Raw genomic sequence first — 19,941 nt, 5'->3', positions numbered from 1 at the left:
TTAATTTTCAGACTGAGACATGAGAATCAGGAAATCCAACAGTTTGAAGACTCTGTTATTAGTTATCATCAATTAATTAAACTTCAATTAATCATCAATTTAGAACGTGTGACCTATGAATAATACAACACCGACTGTCTCTCTTAAAAGTGCCCATATTTTTCATTAACCAGATGCCTCCAGGAAAACTCTTCAGAATTAATGTGCTGGCAATCTTCCATTTTAGCCGCATACCAACAAAATGACTCTGTAATAGGATTTTATGCCCAAGGTGGCAATAAAGTCTAATGAGGAACAACAGTCCTTGAAAACAAAACTGATCATTTGCTAACAACAACATAACAATGCAGAGCTACAATACATTATTTCAATATGTACTATTATGAAAACTAATCATTTTCTATCCCTTTATATCAATGACATTGGGGTGTCACTTCAAATGGAGAGCAATATGTTCTCCGAGTCTCAAGGAGAATCTTGTAAGTGTCAGCCAAAGGGTCAGACTCACCTGAGACAACACACATTTCTTCACAAGCTTCTAAGGTCTCGAAATTGTTGGCATTTCCACCACAGCCTCCAAATTCAAATAGCTCACAGCGTCCTGTGTCGACATTGAAGAAGAATCGGTCCTTAATGGCCTTGCATGGCCCTTGCTCGTTCTTCAGGGCACACAACTCATTGAAGATCAAGAGCTCCTGTTGCGCTCCATCTGTTGAGGTGGGGTAGAAAGACAACTTTTAATACTCTGCTTTTCTGGCACTCTGAGAAAAGCATTTTGTGTGTGTGTGTGTGTGTGTGTTTGAGTAGTGGAAAGAAATTAGGTCACAGCATCAAACTCTAACCCCGGGCTTTGAGATAAGGTGAAGTTGCATGCCAGTATAATTTCTAAAAGACTTCAGTGTATGGCTTGACAGCTTACTGTTTTTGGATACTCTGTTGCAGAGAAAAGGATTTGTTAGCAGGAAAGCATGGTGAGCTGTGTGACGTGACTGAACATTTAGACAGAATAATTAAAAACAGCAATATTGTACAGTCAGGAAAGCACCTCAAATACAATTTTTTTTTATGTTTCTAAAATTACTTAAAATTCAACAAGCCTACAGGTGTGTTTTTTGTACTTGCAGTGAGTATAACCATCAGGGAGCACCTAAATCTACCCTGTACACAAAAGCAGATTCAGGCAGGTGGCAGCTGGCAGGAGGAGGATGAGTGAAAGCAGCAGAGATTTCACAGAATGCAGCACACAGCGATAGTTTGCACTGCGGCAGATCAAGCATGCATACTGCCCAGATTGAGAGACTGTATGATCAGAGTGTGTTTTAAATAATGTGCCTCGCCGTGGAGAGCATTTTCAATCAATGCATGCATAGTGAATATTCTGCTGGACAAAGATAGAGGTCCCATTATTCATAATTGTCAAGATCAGATCCAGTTGTGGACAAAACATTTGCTCTGCAAAGACATACTGCCATCATCATCATCATTCATAAAAGCTGGCTTTGTCAGAAACAGGAAATAGGTGACATGAAACCCTTTGAGCTCTACTAACCACTGTTGCAAATGTTAAATCACTATCTCAGTGTGCTGCTGGGAAATGGCTTTCTCTGTCCTCATCCCTGCTGTTTTTAGGTCAGGTCTCTGTTATGCCCGACTGTAGATGTGCACTTACTTCAAACCCCACTGAGAAAAGAGGGATCTCTGTCCAAAGGGATTTGCAGATAGACAATGCTTGAGTGACAGTGTTTAAAAATATCTTTCTGCGTTGCACTTGTTGATATTCAATAACCTTAGTGTTATGTAGTCGGCCCATTACTTTAGTTCAGACGGAAATATCTCAACAACTATTAGATTGATTGCCATAAAATGTGGTACAAGCATTTATGTCTCCCACAAAATGAACTGTAATAATGTTGGTTATCCTCTGACTTTTCATCTACCATCAGGTCAAAACTTAAATCTTTCCAGTACACTGGTTTTGAGAAAATACTATGCAATTACTGACATTTCCATGAGCCTTAGCTGTACTTTGTATAGCTTGCCCAATCGTGGATCAATATTTGGCTTTGGTTTTTAGAAAATCCATTAAATATTCATGTAATTGTGACCAAGCAAAACACTGAGTGTAACATTTTACAGTTAAAACCTATCTAGTTCAAATCTAATTGATCATATATTTACTGCGATTTGTTGTTGCTTATCAGCTGGAATACATCTACATATACTGATATATCTGCAGTAAAATATTAATGGCCTGGACGATTTATGGGTTTAGGTGCTAGTGTGTGTAATGTGAGTATGCATAACACACTAAACTAAGATGAACATGGTAAAAATACCTTCTTAACATTGTCAAAGCACCTCTGTGCCTCTAGTACAGCTTTATAGAGCTTAGCTGTAGATAAAATATGTTGTTGTTGTTTTTTTTATCATTTAGTTCATAGTTTAATCATCATCCAATTCTATTTTTTCCCGGTGTAAATAAAAGCTTGGAAAACAAATATTAAATTCTCTTTCTTGTAAGGTACAAAGTTCTATCAAAGGACATCCTCTAATGGGAACCACCCTGCCCTGTCCTATCAGCACAACAGTCAACAAACAGTCCCTCTGCCAGGCGAGGTAATGAGGGCAACAGCTCACCACTACGACCTGTCTTCTTCCTTCACTCTTCCAATTCTAACTTATAACCAGAGATTGGGGACACCGATCAAATACTACCAATTTCCTTCCTTCCGCCGACCTGTGGTATTGCTATTACATGTGGGAGGTGGGGTAAGGGCAGTGGGGCTCCCCTACAGAGACTTGTGGTATTTTTTATTTACGTTCTTGTCGTCTCTGATAAGCAGTACAAGATTGGGCTGTCTAGCAAGGGAGAAATTACACAGCTACACAAGCAATCTGGGTCTCTGTCTAGTACCCAACCCCATTTTGGCTATGCAAACACACATTATTGCTGAACCCCACTGAACAAACTTTACAAAGAAATAATGACAAGTTGAGACTGTTTGCGCTCATTGGAGGCCTCAAGCTACCATGACATGGCAACAGATTCATTCCTTTTGGAAGAAAAAGTACAGACATGGTGCACACTGGTATTTTGTATGTGTTTTAAATAAGACTGTTCAAAAAGGCAGACTTTGGCCACTCAGGACGAGGGAAAAGAAACATGTTCTTCTTATTGATTTCTGCTTGTCTTGTCTGAGACAGACCAATGTACAATAAGCAGTGTGTTCTTCAATCACTCATGTCCAACATCCAGACAGAGGCATTGTGAGGCAGTCCACAAGAAAAACAACAGAAGACAAAGAGCCAAATTAAAACATTTCCTCTGCAAGTAAACCAGAAATGTTCCTTGAAGGACACACACATTGTAATGCGCGCAAAGTAAATCTTTTAAAAAGTGAAGTCAATTTTTGAATATGCAGACTGCAACTTATGTATATTTAATAAACATAAGGCCCAAAATTCAAGTGTGAATTCCAATAGAGCAATCACACAAATCATAGTACAATGCATAGCTGCTGAGGCTGTGGGCGAACCAATGTGACCCATGGGCCATTGTGAATACCCATAACTGTACTATGAATCGTATTCCTGTCCAGTGAAGATGAATAACGGAATAGAAACAATCTCTGTGTCCACTCCTCTATTTACATTTCTTATTGACACGTGACAAGCAACAACTCCGTTTCATACAGCGATATAAAGTACTCAGTCTGTTTGTACCGCCTTGTGAACTGCAGCCGGGAATGCATGTTAAACAATTGCATAATATCTTTCAAACTGACATTCTGTCCATTAACCTAAAATTGATAGTTTTAATAAAATGGAATATGGACAGAGGAAGAAGCTGTGAAGACTGATAAGTTACTAGCACCGCCAGTCATTCGACACCTACAGTGAGTGAATCAGTAATGGTAGCTGTATTAGAGTGCCTGGATCAAATGTGCTCAATGCAATTGCATCAGTTTGGTTCTTTAAATAGCTACAAACAAACCAATATGAGCATGTGTGTAAGTGTTTTTTTTATGTATTTTTTGCAAAATATTCAGTTGGTATTGATTTTACTTGGTGGTAAGGTAGTTATTTGTTGTTTTGGCTTATATAAAATTCCCAAATAGTGGCTACTTCAGTGGAAGAAAGAAAATTCTGTTAAACGAGAGAAATTAAGAGCAGAGTCTTAAACAAGTCCAGTTTCGCAAACCTGCACCCGCAAAGCTGAGTGCTGGAACTGACCCATTAAGTCAAATCCCCAGCCTGTTAGTATAAGCCCCCCAATCCGACCTGTGATTAAACACACATGCTACCACACACAGTCACACCGATGTCAATCGAGCTATGTGCCAGTTTGCTGAATCCACCACCATACATTTTCAAATTATCTGATGTCCAGGGACAAATTTTTATTGCTAACTGGGTCATGCCATCCTTGTTTTGTCCTTCCTTGGCAGTTGGAGAGTTGTGTTCTTGGAAAAGAATCTGCCAAGTGTCACTGCTCCGGCTGCAGCTGTCTATGTCGTTTCCTTAGAGACGAGATGCCGAGCTTGCGGCTTTCACAATAAAATAAATCCTAGTAGCTAATTAGGTTTGATCATATTTGGCTCATTTAGATGTTAAAAATAGCTTGGGCAATGATTTTAATTTCTGATCTCTCTAGGATAACATATTTTTCTTTTCCCACCTGCATTTGGCTCACTTTTACCAGTGCCTGGTACACGTGAATTTATAGGAATATATTTTTTACTTGTTACACAACCTTGCGGGTTACCCTGTGGTTACCCACGGGGTACCCGACACACTGCAGGACTCAGAGAGAGTCGTGAGAATATCCTGATTTCATTAGTACTATAGAATTGCACATGAAGTAGGCTACAGATAATTTCATTGTTTTCTTTTTCCTTTGCCTTTATTAGTAACAACCTTTATTTTCTTTTGTTGCCCACACCCAAGCTATTATTTGAGGCTCAGCCATTATTTGAATGCTGGCCTTTATATTAAAACTTACTGTAGGCTAGATGAGCATGTGATGGCATTTGCGTATCTTGACAGCTTTATATTGTAGCTACTCTACTTTTAGTACACATTGCATGATGCAGTTTCATACATGCAATCAGAAGTACTAAATGCACACAAAACAAAGAGAGTTAATAGCATGAACTCCTATTTTTTTCCTTTTTGTTGGTCCCACAACCATGCATGCAGAACTAGAGACACTCTTGCAGATTGACATTTGTTAGAATAATACAACAACCTTTCTGTACAATCCACATAAAATCCATCCAAAGCTCCAGATCTGTCATCAGGAATCCTCCATGTTGTTAAACAGAAGGTCAATAAATATAGTCCTACTCACACAATGCATCAGCAAAACCATTGGAATCCGACCAACAAATCAGCCAGCTCCTTGAAATATGGACATGTTGAATAGGGAAACAGATTTTAGATGTGTCAAATTTCCATTGGCAGCTAGTCTCCTGAGTATTGCTGACAGGCTCAGCTTGGCCAAGATCTGCACGCACACTCACACATTTGGATAAAGATCTGAGTTACTCAACATATGCACCATGCCAAGCACCTCTTTAATTCCCAATATGGGCAGGTTGAGTCAGTTTGAGGCCCAGTCCCAGCTTGTTTAGTATAGCAGAAGATTATCCTGTATCTCCATTTCTAGGTCTTTTAGCAAGGGGTCTTAAGCACTAACTGTACAGCAGCCAAGGATCAGCAAACAACAAAAAACAGACCATTATTGATGACTCAGCACCAACACCAAAGGGTATACACCGTTATCAGGATGACAGTATGATGTACTAATAAAACAGCTTGAGAAAGTGAGATGTAGACGTATGAAGACAGCAACAGAGAAAAAGAGCAGAGCAATGCCAAAGTCTTGACAGCTCCTAGTGGTTTTGTCATCTGCAGCCCTAACCAGATGACTTTACACTCCGTGAGAGAAAAATTGTTTCTGTGCTTTCTTAAGGGTATCCTTTTTAACATGTTTCCCATGCTGTGTAACTTGAATAACAGTAAAAAAAATATAACGATGTTTAAGACGTTTGTACCAGTAGAAACTATGAAAAGGAAATAATGACAAAGGAAGTGGAGTGAGAAGAAAACATTGCAGGTGACTTGCGAGTATAATGTGTATTTCTTATTAGAACAAAACATCATTCTTATGATCTAACTCAGTAATTCACCGATGCCCCCCTACAGTGCTGGGGTATTTCTGGAGTCTGATTAGGTGCTAATATACATACTAAACCCTCCCTAGTGTTTCTATATAAGCTGAAACAGTGCCAGTCCGAAGCACAGCACTGAGATAATTGGACAGGAAACAAAGCTTAAACTAAAAAGCAGTCAGAGAGTGCATCCCAGGCTGTAGAATTCTCAGAATTTGGGATTTCAATAACAATACCTTTTTAGACATTTTTCAAGTTCACCAAGTACCACATTAAATCCGTAAAAGTGAAGTGTTCTCAAGAATTATGGCAAATACAGATGGTGTACACTCACAAATTTAAGGATAGAGGGGATGTTACACAGATTGTAAAGCCATAATACTGACCTGACAACAAGAATTTAGCAACCAGTTACGGGATATGAAAAACTAATTAATAATTTTTATCATTCATCAAATTTGGTGATAATTGGATGAAAAAAATGAAAAAACAAAGTTTGCAAAAATGTCAAAATGGAGCACATATTGGGTAAAGGGGTTGGCCAATATGTACAGCATGTTCGTGTGTTGGTCCAATAAAATTCAAAAGAATTTAATTTAACAAAAAAAACCACAAAAAACTCTGATAGCCAGACTGAAAACAAAGCCTCCATAATGAAGTTAATGGAGGCCTGAATGACTTAAGATTTTTGTTTTTGTAATTTCATTGTTGTTACCTTGGCAATGACGATGAAAGCTATTGGTCAACCGATATGGATTTTTCAATGGCCGCTGCCGATATATAGAGAGCAGGGCACCGATGGCCTATATAGTATAATGCTGATATCAAAACAAAGAAGTAATGCATAATTCCATTATTCCATGCACACTACAATCTAATATACATGGTTATCTAAACCAGTAACATGTTGTTTTAGATGGAGTTTTTATTAAGTAATGAAACAGAAAAATTCAATGGTTTATGATGTAGATTTCAGAATGTGACTTTTAGGGAGAGCGGGTTACAGTATGTCAGACGCTACTTCATTCAATTGCATTATTATAACATGATATATGTATAACGCTAGCCAGCAACAGTTTTAGATCGGATTTGCTTTGCTGACATTTATGGTGGGAGAAAAGTGCTAACATTTAGAAAAGACAATGGTGACTGAGGACATTTTTATGCATGAGAGTTACAGAACGGGGCTGAAACCTTTTTAACACCTTCCCAAAACTCACAAAGAGGAGCAATGTTGTTCGATAGCAGCCACACAGACATTTTTTTGTTTATCAGCCTTGCGAGTACAGGCATAGACCAATGTCAATATCCTCAAAATGCCAAATAATCAGAGATTTTCAGATCAGATTGTATGAAATACAAGATGAGCAGAACTCTGGACACAACACTTAAGTGTGAAATAAGGGTAGATGAAATAAATAATTGTGAACCTTTGAACAAAGGATGACCACGCACTATGGTCCAGAAGTATCATATGCATGTGGTAACATCACTGAAATAGGAAAAACAACTGAAGCGCTTCAAAAAGACTGAGGTGAACTTGATCATCCCTGCAATGCATATACCAGTAGTGAAGTTAGTCACCACTGTTAGAACAATCATTTCTTTGGTGATTCACTTGGTTCATGAAGTGAGTACAAACTCCATTAAATAAAAGGTACCTGTATGTTGGATTGCAACACTTGGTCAGAGCAGTATGCGTGTGCTTTATTGAAAAAACCAAAAGAGTGCATCAGAAGTGTCAGAGATAGGCCTGCAATGTAAGAAACGCTGTCAGTGTTTATCAGAACCATGCCCTGAGGTCAGATAAAGGGCTGAGGGTGAGTCACCATCTGTCCCAAGGTTTTACAACTCAACTCAACAAATGCAGCTATCCTCATTAGATGTGGATTGTTATCTGTGTGTGTGTGTGTGTGTGTGCCTGTGTTTTTCATTCGTCTCTGCTGTCATTCTGTTTTAAAGAAAGTATAAGAAACCACAAACGGACATGGCCCTAAGAACACAACTTTTTCATGTTCAAATGTTATTTAATTTATGGACTAGACATGTATGTGTTCAAAACAGTAGATTTTTGTTCTTTTAATAGAGTAAGTACAAAGTTGTTGTGCCATAGAGTGAGCCTATTACTTTAAAAGGGTGCTGCATTAAGGGTTATTTATAGCCTTATTGTTACCTATGTGTTCATGCATTACTGCTACGATTAGTCAGTCAGTATAAAAAGTGACCATGTCAGTCCAGTTTTCTGCTCGTTCATGTTACAGTGGAGGATGTGTAAGTACTAACAAGTGGAAAGTGTCTCCCAACATATTTACCGCAGATATTTACTGGACACAGTCACCTGTCAAGTGTCCAAGTAATATGTTGTCACTGTATGTCTGGTTAGAGGATGGTGAGCCCACAAAGGATGTCTGACAACTCTTAACTGTCAGAGAAATTCTTTCCTCAGCCCCAGAATGACTCATTAATGACAAAAACTGAATGAATCCAGGAATGCCTATTATTAGACACACCAACTGATGAATATACTTGGATGAACTACCTAAACGTTTATTTATCCTTGCACAATTTTCGAACAATTCACTATGCTTAGTTTTTACAAGCGACAAAGCTCCAAGGATGAGAACTTACCTACGGGCCAACCCCTGCTAATTTTTTTTAAACACAGTGATACATGTGATGTTTTCTCTTTAACAAAGCCATCTCTTCAAAGCATAAATAGCACAGACACCAGCATGCAGAGAGCATATTAACCAGACAAGAGCCAATCATTTCTTTTTTGTTGTCTTGCTACTTACAGAATTAATGTTAATTAGCTACAGCTGAGTAAATTAGCTGGTGACAGTTGTTATTGAAGCCAATGAAATCAACAGTTGTTAGGTGAAACTTTGATTTCTTCCAGCTTTCTAAGACACCATTAATTATGTTCATATATACTATTATAATTAAACACCATTCCCAGTGTTATGTTCTAGCCATACGGGAGACCTACTGGACATCAGAAACATACGTCATTACTTTTACTCTTAAGGCCTTCCGTTATTATCAGTGACCATGTCAACACCCCAAACTGGGAGTGGAATCAAACAGGTGAGGGTGGTGGTTCCGTGTTGCACAATTTATGACTCTGCTTTCAAAAAACGACAACATATTATGAAACACGGTTTCACTTCAGATTTTACGATAAGTGTTGTCAAATTTGATGAAATACAAGACCGGCAGAGCTCTTTTCACAACACTTAAATCAAGTGTGAATAAAAATAATAGTGAACCTCAAAAAGAGTTGGTATAAGAAAACTAGAAATAAAAACTGACAATGACCCTGCAGATTATTTCAAATTCAGCTCATTAAGGTGATAGACTGGCCTTTGAGCAGCTACAGAGAGGGATGACCTCATTCCTGCAGCAATCTTGCAAACAGGGAGAGCACTTCCTATGGCACTGTATGCTGGGAGATCAAAGTGGGCTTTCAAGGACCTTCCAAAGCACTATCTCCAGCAGATCAAAGGAATCCCCAGGAAACACGGACACGTTCATGCCTCCAGGAGAAATCTGTTGCCAATTCTATGAACAATAAAAGCTTTGAGAGCTCACAATGTGTGGTCGGGGAACAGACTGGGGGCTACCCTGAAGACTGAGTGAGTAGTGAACCTACTTGTGCTTGGGCAACAACAGGCCTGGTCCTGTATAGCTCGATACATCGAGCATGACACAAACTCTGCCAAGATTGGTTAGATTGCTTCTGGAGACGCCCAAGAGGAAAACTTTGCCCTCTTGGTACAGTCACATGAAAGATCATATAATATGTGTTACAACACAGTCAACCTACAGATCTTTGTGCAAGCCAATATGTGTTTTAACTGATGTTGCTAAGGATTGCTTTTTTCCTTTGCTCTAACTAGCAGCACTGCAGGGAAACCTCCTTAATTATCTGAAAGGCTTGCGAGACCCATGCATTTTTAATCAGAGCCTGCATGCTGGTATGGCAGGTGGTGAGGGAGGCGGGATACAATGAGAGAGTTAATTGTCGCTCCACAACTCGATAGCATTTGTAGACCTATTTGTCCATGCCAAGCCAGCTTTAACATTTATCTCAGCATGCCTATTCCACCCACAACTTCTGAGGGGTTTCATTGTCTTTCAAACAGAAGACTCTGGACAGATGAACAAAAAAATCGAACTTTCTGTCTGCCTTTTTTATGGCTTTGACTATCTTCCCTATATCTAACAGCCGCAAACTTGAATAGCTTTTTTTCCATCAACTGACTCTTCTCCAATGTCAGCACAGTGGTGGAAATATCCACGCTGTCCCTGTGCAGTTGCAATATCTAAGTTGAGCCCTTACCTGTTTCCCGCTTGGTCTGGATAACAAAACAATAGTGGAAACCAGAAATCCCTCTTGCTTCAGTGATTCTGCCAAATCCGCGCTCTGACGTCTGAGCGCTGCCGAACCGAACAATCCCACTCAATGCCAATTAGAGTTTGTCTCGGCTGCTTCTCAGCCAATCAATTGGACAAAGTGCGTTTCCTGGGCTGTACTCTAATGGGGGTGTATATGATTAGTTGAACTGCAGGTCGGTGACACATATCCTTAAACTGGTCATGCCTTTGCAAGAAATCAAGCATGCATCTGTAACAAAATGTTGTCTGGCCCTTTAATTTGTCAGATAATGGCAACGTCTCAGTCCAGAAGGAGCATATGGCAAACAATGATGTGGGCATAAGTTTGCCATAAGTTGCACAAGCCTGTAGGGGAGAAAGTACCAAGGCACCATCTGCCAAATTGGGAAGGTCCCAATTACAAAACACCCAGTGAATAATTCATCACATCACTTGCAATAACAACCAAATGATTCACAAGGATGGAGGTGTTCAAATCAGTAATAACATGTGTTCAAGAGGGGAAAAAATCAAAGGCTTTCAATACAAAGAGCACCGGCATATTAAATTGTGATTTGATTATAATTCATGTAACTGCCTGAAGTGAAACAGGGGGTCTGAACAACTGTAATTTTAATTAAGAAACTTCTAATATTACATAAAATCTAACTACATCATTTTAATCTTAGGGTAACTACCTAACCCAACACAATGGTAAAGTAACAATTTGTGAGCAACTGCTTATTTATAAGCCGATGTAGGTCAGCAGAAAGTATTATAATAATGCTCCCACAAAAGCAAGAACTACTTTAAATGACACAAAAGAGAGCTACGAGGAACTGAAGAAACGCCACAATGGGATTCAGTCTGTGGCCAGCCAGGCTATATTGTAAAGGGGCCAGAGTTTTTAACAACTACTTTAAACACATAGGCAGTAAAATCTATGACAGTTTATGTTAATGATTTAGTGTTTTCCCACAAGGTTTATGAAGCTTCAGTAAATATATTGGGATATTTAATTATATACTGACTGCTGCTTAGATTCCTTTGCCCTGCTCACATACCAAATGATTTACTTGTCTCAGATCTTTGAACATGTAAGACTTCATTCAAACTAAGCTCCTTGTAAATTTAATTAGCTGAGTTAGGATCATCTATGTGAAGAAAAGTTAATTATAGCATAAATTGGAAGAAAATATTAACTTGCATCCAGCCTGTCACACAATTGCCTAACACACAGTCGCCCAAAATGGGGTACCAGGCAAGCTTAAGGCATTGCACGTGGCTCACTTCCATGCAACATGGTGCTGTTGTGCCATCAAAAGCTACCAGAATGGTCATGCCCCCTGAGATCAGGGATCAGCTGCAGAGGTGGGAACACATAGGATTTCTTATCCAAGCTGTTCATGAAAACCAGGAAGCACAGAAGGCAGTTAACAAATTCATTTGCTATGAAGCAACTAGTCACATCTCACATCTCCCATGTATTTAATGTAAATAAATGCGTTGCTGCTAAATATTGTCACTTCAGCTGTTACCTGAATACACACAAAGTAAACGTACAGTATGTTCTATCATTCTGATTCTGACATTAGTTATTTTCCCCTTGGGGCCTTGTGTAACTGTAAATGAGCTCTGCTTAGAATAAGCCGTGTAAATGAATATACAACATTAACAAATTACAAGCACAATAAATAAGTATATGAGTCTATAAAGACACGCACACTGCACAGTTTCATCTCAATCCACTCATCCCAAGCAAGTACATTTTCAAGTGGCATTAAAAACATACTGCTCAACCCCTGAGGCGTATTATCTTAAAGTCTAATATAGCTTGACTACCATAGACATACATGAATGTTTATAGCGGCTTAGCTTAAACTGAGGGATCCTTAATGCTTTACTAGAAGAAAAAAAAATCTAATTCTTCACACTCACAATCCACCTTCTGTCACTCATTCATACTGGCTATAGCAGGTTTGACCCACAACAGGTATAGTGTAACTTTGGCCTATGAGTGAGGCACATCTGCCCAAAAATCTCATTGTTTTGTTCAGGGTTTTATTGTAACATCTAAATCCATTTAAAACATTCATTCATTCATCCATATTACAGTCTTTTCAATACTGTGGTATTGTGTTATCTTATTGCAAGATCAGATTCAATATGAATTAAATATAAGCCTATTCCCTATCTATACTATCATACCATTATAATGTGTGTGAGCAGTGTTTTCAGAGCGTGTTGTTTGCCACAAGGCAATATTATTTTCCGTCAGAAAATCTGAAAAAAATACACTTTAGCAAGTCAATAACTCCCACAGGATAAAACCACACGGCAGGTTTCTGAACAACCACTAAGAGCTTTCATTACATGAAAATAATAACCTGTTAAATTTCTAAACTTTATTTTTCTAAATGCATCTAAATGCATACCCCACATACAATGGAGCTGTTATTTGTCAAACACTGAATGGACCCTCAAGGACTCTACAGGCTACAGACATGAACATTTGTGCTTTAGCCTCTTCTCCTTTCATGTGGATGTGATTACACAGCTGAATCAATGGGACGGACAGAAAGCGAGAGCAAGTGGCTCATTCCCTGTCCGTGCAAATGTCATCCTCGACTGATTGTACTGTAGATGCACTCTTGATTAGATGAGAAGATCGATACATCAAAAAAAGGGAATGTTTCTTCTATTGGCAGTTGGTGAGCTTTAGTGAGACTGAAGGTTTAGTCTGAAAGCATGGTTTCCTGAGAGGGATTGAACCTACTGCTGTTGGAGGTCACACCTAAGGAGCAAATTATAACATAAAAAAATAGGCTATACTTAAAGTTCAAAGATTCCATTTTGTCCAGAACAGCAGCATCTATCCTCTCTGATGCGAACACTGTGTGCCTGTCATTATTGTAGATGCCTCATAATTCACTGTGGCATGTCTGAATATTCCTCTCAAAAGTCACCTTTGAGAAAGAAAATGGTAATCTTAAGCAGTGCAAACAGTTATTTTATGCCCGTAACAGGTAATAATTTTTTGATATACTGTGTGTTCAGACAGAAGGTTAAGCAAATTTTAGAGGGCGCGATTGCATACAAAGTCAACGGAACAGGGATGCAATTAGACACAAATTCACCTGGGTTGGCATAAATTGTTGAAAATGAATTGAGCTTTGACTTTGTGCATATGCCGGGATCTCATTAATCTGCTTTATTAACGTACAGAAAATACGTTTAACAATAATAGTTTAACACGTGCAATGTTTACTATGTTCACAATCTTAGTTTAGTATGTTAGCGTGCTAATATTTGACTGTTGGGAATGTCATTAGTTATTAGTAAAGCATATGCAAGTTTTTTTCAAGTGAAACACAGATTGCAGATAGAGAACACAAACACAGTAGATTGCAGAAACAGACTGTGTGTTCAAATAGAATTTATATTCTATTATTTGGGACATTTAAATATTCCACTTGTTTAAAAATCCAGATATACCCAGATCTTGCAGTTATTATTATTTTAATCTGAGTGGCCTATTTGCAAATCTATGTGTTTTCAAATATCACATTATCTTATACTAAAATGTTGATTTTAATTCTATAGTATACAGTTGGTTTGAGTCACACAGTACACAATTTTTATACATTTAACCGTGCTTGAAACATCAGCAAGCTCACTATTTTAATCTGAAAATGCAGGAAAACTGCAGAAGAAAGCGCTTGCTGGCATGGTTTTCATTTTTCCTGTTATCTTTTGCTTTGTTTTTTCTTGTCTTGTTTATCTGCTTAAAGGTCTTGTTTGGCTGACTGTAGGCCTACTACCCCCATGATGGCATGATAGCTGATAGCGTTTAGTGACTACTACAGCATGCAGTGGATAAAAGTTGTGCAACTTCTAATTTTGATGGACTTGCATTGAACCTGATACAGCTTTGCCGAGTGAGCATTCTCGAGTTTAGAAATTGTAGTGCTGAAGGTAAACAAAGACAGATCCAAACACATTATCCATTTACGCAACTACACCCAGCCCTGACAGCAGACGTCTCTATTTATACTACATTTATTTTCACCTACACTTGATATTAATTCAACCTCAGCATTTTTTCACACTACATTTCAGTCCTTTATGTAGTTACTTTTATCTGATCCACTTATTTTGAGCAGCCAAAGTGGAAAAATCTCAACTTCAACTTCCTCAAGCAGTCAAAAACAAGAAAGCCATCGTCCACTCCCAGCTTGTCTGAACTGGCACAGGGAGAAGACAAAGCGATCACTCTCTCATCAGCCATTTATTTTGAGTGCTTCTTCAACAAGTTCAGACTTAGTTCACCTTTCCTTTATTCCCTAAACCTTTTGTACACTCTACTGACATTAGTTGGTTGGTTGGTTGAGTGCAAAGCTTACAATTAGTCGGCACACCATCTTATGCTGAGAAGTTTTTTTCTGCTATATGACATCAAGACATATTGGGCTGAATTTTTTGAGGCAGCACAACAACACGTTGCTTTTTGCCCTCCTTGAAATGTGTTTTTTGTAATCTCTTACACTTCATTCAAAAGATCCATCCATCTATTAGCTACAACTGCTTATCCTCTGCAGGGTCGAGAAGTGGGGTACTGGACAGGCTGGCAGTTCATTACAGGGCTGACAAATAGTAGGCAAACAACAATTCACACCTGCTGGCAATTAAGAGTCACCAATTAACCTAACCTGCATGTCTTTGGACTGTGGGTGGAAGCCCCACGCAGACACAGGGAGAACATGCACACTCCCAAAAGATCCCGGAAAAGCCCCAGCTGGCTGGTGGGTTTGAATCCAGAACCTTCTTGCTGTGAGGCAGACCCCTGCACCACCGCGCCACCCTTGCAAAGCATATTTAACATAAAATAATACAATAACACAAACAATCAAACGCCATTAATATCTCAAACTATATTTTCATTCACATTTTTGGCATCTGTACATTGCTCACTCTTTACCGAGTGACTTACAATAATTGTTATCTCCCACAAGTTCAGTATCCTGTAGGACGCATCACTTCCTGAAACTCCCTCCCTTAAATAAAGGTTACAATTACTCTCAGTCCGACTCATACAGGAAACTCCAGCATAGTCTTATCCATCTGCAGATGGTCAGTTGAACTCTGTTGCAAAAACATTCCAGGCTCAGAAATGATACCACTATCTTGTGAAACAAACCAAAGTGAGTGAGTCATGAAGGCAAGAATAGGACAGGAGTTCATCCCTAATTAGTATCCTTGTTGGTGTTGTTCACCCCCTGTGCAAAATGCAAAATATGTATCCAATAATGTGTCAACATTCAAGAGATTATAGCTTCCTGGAAGCTAGAGAGAGACACTAATAATGTATCCCCAGCTGCAGAGGACCTGCTCCCTACGTAGGCTCATTCTGAGGTAACAAAAACACAACAATTCTTATATTCAGGTGATTAAACACTAATGAAAATGCACCAGTGAATATTATATTCCATTTCTGCTAATACATCCTCCTAACATACCTTTAAATGTCTAGTGTATAGTTTATAGGAATAAATGGAAATGGAATATAATATGTCTAGGTTTGTTTTCATTAGCGTATCACCTGAAAATAAGAATCATTGTGTTTTCCTTACTTTAGGTTTTAATTTACAGAGGGAGCAGGTCCTCCTCTATGTAGTCCAACCATGTTGAACCACTATGTTTCTATAATAGCCCAGAATGGACAACCCTAACACTGGCTACAGATAGGGACTTTCGAGTTTTTCCCAAGCCATCTTACTGTGTCCTTCACGCTTGGTTGAGTCAAGGGGTTTTAGTTGGTTGCAATCGGCAGTCTCACTGCCAGATATCACTAAATCTTACAAACTGGTCCTTGAAGTCTATAAAATGTCAGTATGTTATGTTTCACATGTCACAATGACAGGTCTATGTTACATTATGTTTGCATCATGTTATGTTACCTGACACATATTGATGACACAAAATGATGATTGGTGGCCAAAGTTATCATTTACTGTTCACTTTAGAGTAACCTAGCAAGTGTTTAATGTAGGGAATATATAAGTGTGAAAAAGGAAGGAGTGTTAGAGACATTGCATGAGTCGCTTTGAAAACCTGCCATGTGTAATTTTCCATTTGAAAATATAAATTACATCTCAGGTCAAAAAACGGCCACAGTACAGATTATGTGACGTGTTCAGTGGTTTCCATCTATGGACGTACTGCTAATGGAAGCTACTTATGGAAAGGCTGAATGTTTCCATCAGCCATAGGATTCCACGATAACATTTACGTCATAAAACTTTTTTATCCACTTGGTCCGGTATATCACTATCATTCAATTGCCAGTGAGCTCTGCTATCTTCTTCTATTTGCTTTAGTGAGCAAATAGGATGGCACAGAGTTTTCTCGGTTGTCGGTTTTGGAAATGAGTCGTCTCTCAAACTGCCATCAGTTCTGGAGCTACCCTGCTGTAACTGCAGAAAAGAAAAAGCTACCTTAACCATCTCCTCAAGTTAGTGGGAGAAATGACCAAGGAGATAGTATATTCTCTCTAAATATAGAGCCAAGCAAGTATCCTTTGCCAATTTCTAAAGGACAGACAGATTAACCTGTGTTGCTCATGCTCGTCTGAGTACATTTGTCATCTCCACTGCTGTGTCAACCTCGAGTGGATAGGCATTTTCTCACACAGGATACATATCTTCACCATATGGCAATGTAGTCAGGCCTTTATCTTGAAGTAGGATAACGGTGACTCAAAGGTTTCACGCATAGAACTAATTTCCCTGAAGCAAAGTCTTTTGGTTGAGCATCTGTGTTCTACATATTATAAATCACGTGGAAATGTTGTGTTACCTCCTTTGTTAACTGTGCATTGTTCAGAACATTGCTTTGAGTTCACTGACTAACTCAGGAGACATTGTCTCGCTTTTGTATTCCCGTATTTGTTTCATTGCGCCCACTCAAGTCCAGAAAACACAGTCAACTAGCGCTCTAAACTAGCACTCTTGCTGTCATGTTATACACAAAGATGTGCTTTATTTTATATTGTGCAACAGATGAATCACCAAGGTCTTTTGAACTCTATTCTCTCACACTTTATAGTTGTTAAAGTTGAACAAAATCACAAGTTGTTCCCAGTCAATTAGATTATATAATGTAATGAGGGTCTTCATGAGTTCCTGACTCCCACTCAGCTGTGGGGAATCCTTATTCATTTGTGTGTCTATGTGTGTGCGTGTATAAATATATATATATATACACACACACACACACATATATAAAAAGTATCAGTGCACATATTATATATTAACTACATGAGAATATACACTATATACTCACTATAGTTTATTGAGACACTGAGACGAAAAGACAGAGACAACAAACAAATGATAACTAGACGACCAGTGTACTAGCTGGAGGCATCACCTCGAGCAGCATTGAACCCTTTGCCACTGAGAAGTACAGTAACCCACAGTGATGCTGTCGGGAGAAAGCTGAAAACATCAATACTTGCACCACATGAACCAGTGGGATACAATCAAGTCTGTTTTTCCATTTCAAAACAATGTCACATATTGAGATTCGTGGAAACGTGGTAATGATCAGTGAACTTTGCCTGACAAAGACGTGAAAGCCACTTTGGGGCTGTTATTAATGGGCACAAAAAAATACAAAAAACCTCAACAAAGATGCATAATTCTCGCTGTTATTATGACTCACACAACTCTTTTCCAATCCAGACCATTAGTATTTAATCCATGCAGTAGCACCACAAAAAGCAGGCTTCTTTAAAGCATACTACATCCTAGCCTTCAAGAGATTAAATGCAAAGCTCTTTAAACTATTTTGGAAAAAGCCCAAGACATGCCTCCAGTATTTAGAGTTTAAGACCAAGTCAAGTATCACATTTTTCACAATGTTCAAGTCATCTCAGGTCTTTATGGAAATGAGGGCAAGTCCTTTCCATTAAAGGGCAAGTTCAAACTCAAGTCTTTACAGAGCAAGTCATGTCTTAGGTCTTTAGAGGGCATGTCCAGCCTCCTCATTTTTGCTTCTCCACTGTGACTCATGTGTAAGTCTTAAGCTCTAATTAAATGTAAACACTAGGATAGATTGCCTTGGTAAACACCAAAGACTGCAGTCATAAATAAGCAAATTAAGAAATAATTAAATAAGTTTGCATCACAAACAAAAAGTCAGCATTTGTAAAACTATGAATTAAAACTGGAAAAAGTGGGAGTGGGTTTGTACACAGAGTACTGAATTGTATTACTCAGAGAAAATTGCACTTTGATTCATTAACAGTCTGTTTTATAATGCTAGTGCTGCCCCCCAAAAGAGCTACTGCTGCAGTGAAAATGCTTCAAGGTGAGATTTTCAAAAAAATTAAAGGTGCAGAAAACATTCGATAACACCTAATTGGCAAGGGAGAGAAGTGTCTACACTTTCCAGTTATAGGTATATACATCTAATGAACTCAAATGGTTTTTAGTGACAGTTTAGGTAAGTGCTTTTCTGAAGTCTACTCCTTATTGCAAACGCTAATTAAGATGGCACATGCTACACTGTTTCCTCTCCATGGCCTGAGGCTCCATAATAAAAGGACCACTTCAAACAGCAAGTGAGCATCTAATTAAATTTCACCACAAATTAATGAGACACAATGTTTACGCCTCCGTGAGACGATTAGTGAAGCTACCCAGACTGTGCACCAATGATACTGATGTTTAGTGTCAAAGAGGCTCAGTGAGTCCCGTATTGTTTTACCTCTTAAGAGCACCTAAATGATATGCAAATAGTAAAAGCTAATGTTTCTCTGTAAAAGAAAAATTGTTGAAGGCCACTTTAATATAGGTAGCCTAAATTACTTCTCTATATTTACCTATGAGTTGTATTCTCATTTCTCTGATGGATGCAAAGTATGATTGCCAAATGGTAATGCATTTTTGCAACACTGCCTGCAGTCTCAATTTTTGTTTTGGAATATTTAAACACTCAGCATATTTATCCTTATGTGCTTTAAGGTTAAAGCGCTAAACGTGTGTTTGCAAATGTTAAGTATCAATAAATGTCAGGTGATGGCTTCTGAAGCCTCTTGAATGCAAAATATATTATGTTTTTGCTTACGGAAAGGGAATGAGAATATTCAATTTATGCCAAACATGTGATGCTTGCTCTTCCAACACAATAGCATTAGCGCCATTTAATATTTAGCATTATTTCAGTCGCAGTAAAAGTATATCTATCTGCAGAACCACTCATTTAGCTGTTTCCTCAAAGGATAAGAACACCCTGTCCAGCAGTCTTTTCTGATGGAAACTGAACTGTATATTAAGTGTCGACTTTTCCAGTGGGCAAAAACAAATGTGCAGTTCTTTAAGATACAGTA

General features: G+C 38.5%; 1 protein-coding gene across 1 annotated transcript in view; it reads right to left on the bottom strand.

Annotated features, from left to right (window-relative positions):
* tfpia (tissue factor pathway inhibitor a) overlaps positions 1-19,941 on the bottom strand; it is a 36,991-nt gene that overhangs the window by 15,120 nt on the left and 1,930 nt on the right. Inside the window, exon 2 of the mRNA XM_035676388.1 lies at positions 509-709. Within this exon, the coding sequence (XP_035532281.1) occupies positions 509-709 (201 nt within the window). The remainder of the gene's footprint in view (positions 1-508; positions 710-19,941) is intronic.

The sequence above is a fragment of the Morone saxatilis genome, unplaced genomic scaffold (assembly GCF_004916995.1).
Source record: "Morone saxatilis isolate NCDOM2014 unplaced genomic scaffold, NCSU_SB_2.0 Contig5, whole genome shotgun sequence".
Classification (NCBI taxonomy): Eukaryota; Metazoa; Chordata; class Actinopteri; family Moronidae; genus Morone; species Morone saxatilis.
The sequence above is the reverse complement of the archived record's forward strand: the minus strand, read 5'-3'. Positions and strand labels throughout refer to the sequence as shown.